We start from the raw sequence: 2359 nt of genomic DNA on the forward strand, positions 1-2359 counted from the left end.
AGTAGAATAAATAGAACAGTCTATCTTTGGCATTATTTTATTGGAGGGCAAACCTTCGACTCTACGAGTATCCCTTCAAATATCGGTACGCTACAAAGGCATCCAGACCGTAAACGATGCCCACAATTGAACCCATGTACTGAAAAATATATAAAAAAACTTTAGTAGTTTTGCATAAATGTCAGTTGATTCTCTTACATAAACAGCAGTCATTGCCGGATAGGCACTGTGTACACTTCCAGTTGTTTTAAATAGTAAAAATTTGGGGTAGAGCCACACATTTACCGCAAAGCCCAAATAGGATGAAGCGCTCAGATACATGAAACAGGCGATCCCGTTATACATCACCTCCTGCAAAAAAATATTTTTTGTAGAAAAACTATATGACAATCTGAGATTTTGATAATCACTTAAGCCAATATGGAATCAATTTGTTTGTGAATTCGATTTACAATGGAATCAATTCTTTATATGAGAAAGGGCGAAATTGGTTTGATCTTTTTTATCGCCGATAATTTCTTGAGACTCAGGAATTAAAATCTTCAAATCTACCAACAAAATCTAACATCCAGACGAGCATGTACGCTACTGTCGTTTGTTTTATTCATTTTTGTGACGTTTGTACCAATGAAAATCAATTTTATCTTCAAATCTCGACAAACATATGATTACTAGAGTTACTATATTAAGAGTTAGGCGGACAACTGACAGCTCTTATTTCAGGAAAAAAGCACCTGCATCCGATGTAAATGTTCAAGCACTAACTTAATAATTTCATTGTCGTCGCTAGTAAGAACTTTACATGGACGAATAGAGAAACCAATTCGAAGATCTGACGATATGATTTCATACTTGTGCGAATATCTCTTCTTGTTACAGAAAAAAAATATGGTTCTTTTCGTTTCTCTACACTCGATAACACATGATAAAAAAATAGTATGACCATAATCACAATACCTTTTCCATATACACCCAAAGAGAACATGTTAAGTGACGTCATGCTCGGTTGGCTCCGGTATTTGACATGTTCAATTGGCTCAGCTCAGTGTCTCTGCCTAACTATGAATATAGTAACTATAATGATTACGGCTTAAAAGCCAACTGTCAGAATTCACTTTGAGCGAAAATTCCGGACGAACGGTCACACGCCAGTCACAGATGTTAGTAGTAAACAAAAGAGAAAAGTTTTCTCCAGCATTTAGTACTGTGAACTGTGTTTGGACAGTAACGGTTTGTCTGGAATTTCCCTTTAAAGAGAATTTTGACAGTTGGCTTTTAAGCCGTAATCATATGTTTGTCGAGAAATGCTCAATATAATCATACAATTAATAACCTGTCATTATAACATTTATTAAATTTAATATTAAATAAATTTATTGATTTCTGAGGATGTCGGTTTTACCCGTGGTTCCCCTATACTCTAAAAAGTTCACTGTTTTAAATAATAAAGAGTTCAAACCAATTTCAAAACATGAGCAAACATGAACCAGAATGATGAAACACTTACAAAAATGGACTGCCGCACCAGGTGGAACGAACGCGAGGATATCGCATAGCACAGCAGCAGAATCGTTGTCGTCGTTAGACAAGCCGACACTGTCGTCAGGAACCCGTGAAACGCTTCACCTATATCCTTCGCCGAATCCATACCAAACTGTATCAGCAATGTCTGACAGAACGATCCCAGGATGATCTCAAAGATCTTCAGTATTCCATTTTTGGACATAAAAAACTCCAAATTAAGACAGGTACACACCCGACAACAACCGACTTTGAGTCCACGATTCTGAGCCTCGTTAAAGTGACCTCCCCCGCCACGTGCCCGTCCGCCTGAAGAACCATTCGGCATTCGAATCACTGTTGGGGGCATCGCGATTCTGCAGCTCTTCGGAACGGATTGCCAACAACAACTTGAACGCCTAACAGCGCCCGATATTTTTAGATAAACTCAGTTCGTTGTCACACAATTCCACAATTTTTTCTACTTCGTTTCACGTTCACTCGCGATTCACGGCATCTACGCCGTTCAAGTGCTTTCGTTAGACTGTCACACTTTTCGTGAATGTTGTTGGTTTCCCCCCTAGAACGAGATATGACCTGAGCCGCCGCAGCATCCTCCGTGCGGGAGGGAAACAAGATCATCTACCTACAATTTTGTTTTGTTATTTATCATTGGTTTACTTTCAGTTGTTCGAGTTTCCGGTGGGTCTGACAGAGCAGGGACGGATCCGTCGTTTGGATGTTTTGGTTTAATATTATTGGATGGTTTTCTGGACGGAATCAATGTCGTACTCTAAATACGTAAGGAGTTACAATGTAAATTGAATCATAAACAATGATTATATTTGACAAATATTAG

The 2359-nt window shown here is 38.5% G+C and overlaps 1 protein-coding gene across 2 annotated transcripts; it reads right to left on the minus strand.

The window, feature by feature from the left end:
- Positions 1 to 2064, minus strand: LOC131676415 (protein singles bar). 2 transcript variants are annotated; one of them, XM_058955482.1, is made up of 3 exons: positions 1508 to 2064; positions 199 to 351; positions 1 to 139 (listed from the first exon to the last, which is right to left on the minus strand). In XM_058955482.1, exons 1-3 carry the CDS (start codon positions 1868 to 1870, stop codon positions 62 to 64), a joined length of 594 nt encoding a protein of 197 aa, XP_058811465.1. In that variant the 5' UTR covers positions 1871 to 2064; the 3' UTR covers positions 1 to 61. The 2 variants fall into 2 exon arrangements, with proteins under 2 accessions (XP_058811465.1, XP_058811464.1); XM_058955481.1 differs by having other exon boundaries at positions 36 to 351.
- Between the last annotated feature and the right edge of the window lie 295 nt (positions 2065 to 2359).

Source organism: Topomyia yanbarensis, chromosome 1 (assembly GCF_030247195.1).
Source record: "Topomyia yanbarensis strain Yona2022 chromosome 1, ASM3024719v1, whole genome shotgun sequence".
In the NCBI taxonomy this organism is placed as follows: domain Eukaryota; kingdom Metazoa; phylum Arthropoda; class Insecta; order Diptera; family Culicidae; genus Topomyia; species Topomyia yanbarensis.

Coding starts and splice junctions, on each gene's coding strand:
- LOC131676415 (XM_058955481.1), bottom strand. CDS start 1,870: ATGCCCCCAACAGTGATTCGAATGCCGAATGGTTCTTCAGGCGGACGG. Junction 352..1,507: donor TGGTGCGGCAGTCCATTTTT/GTAAGTGTTTCA, acceptor ATTTTTTTGCAG/GAGGTGATGTATAACGGGAT.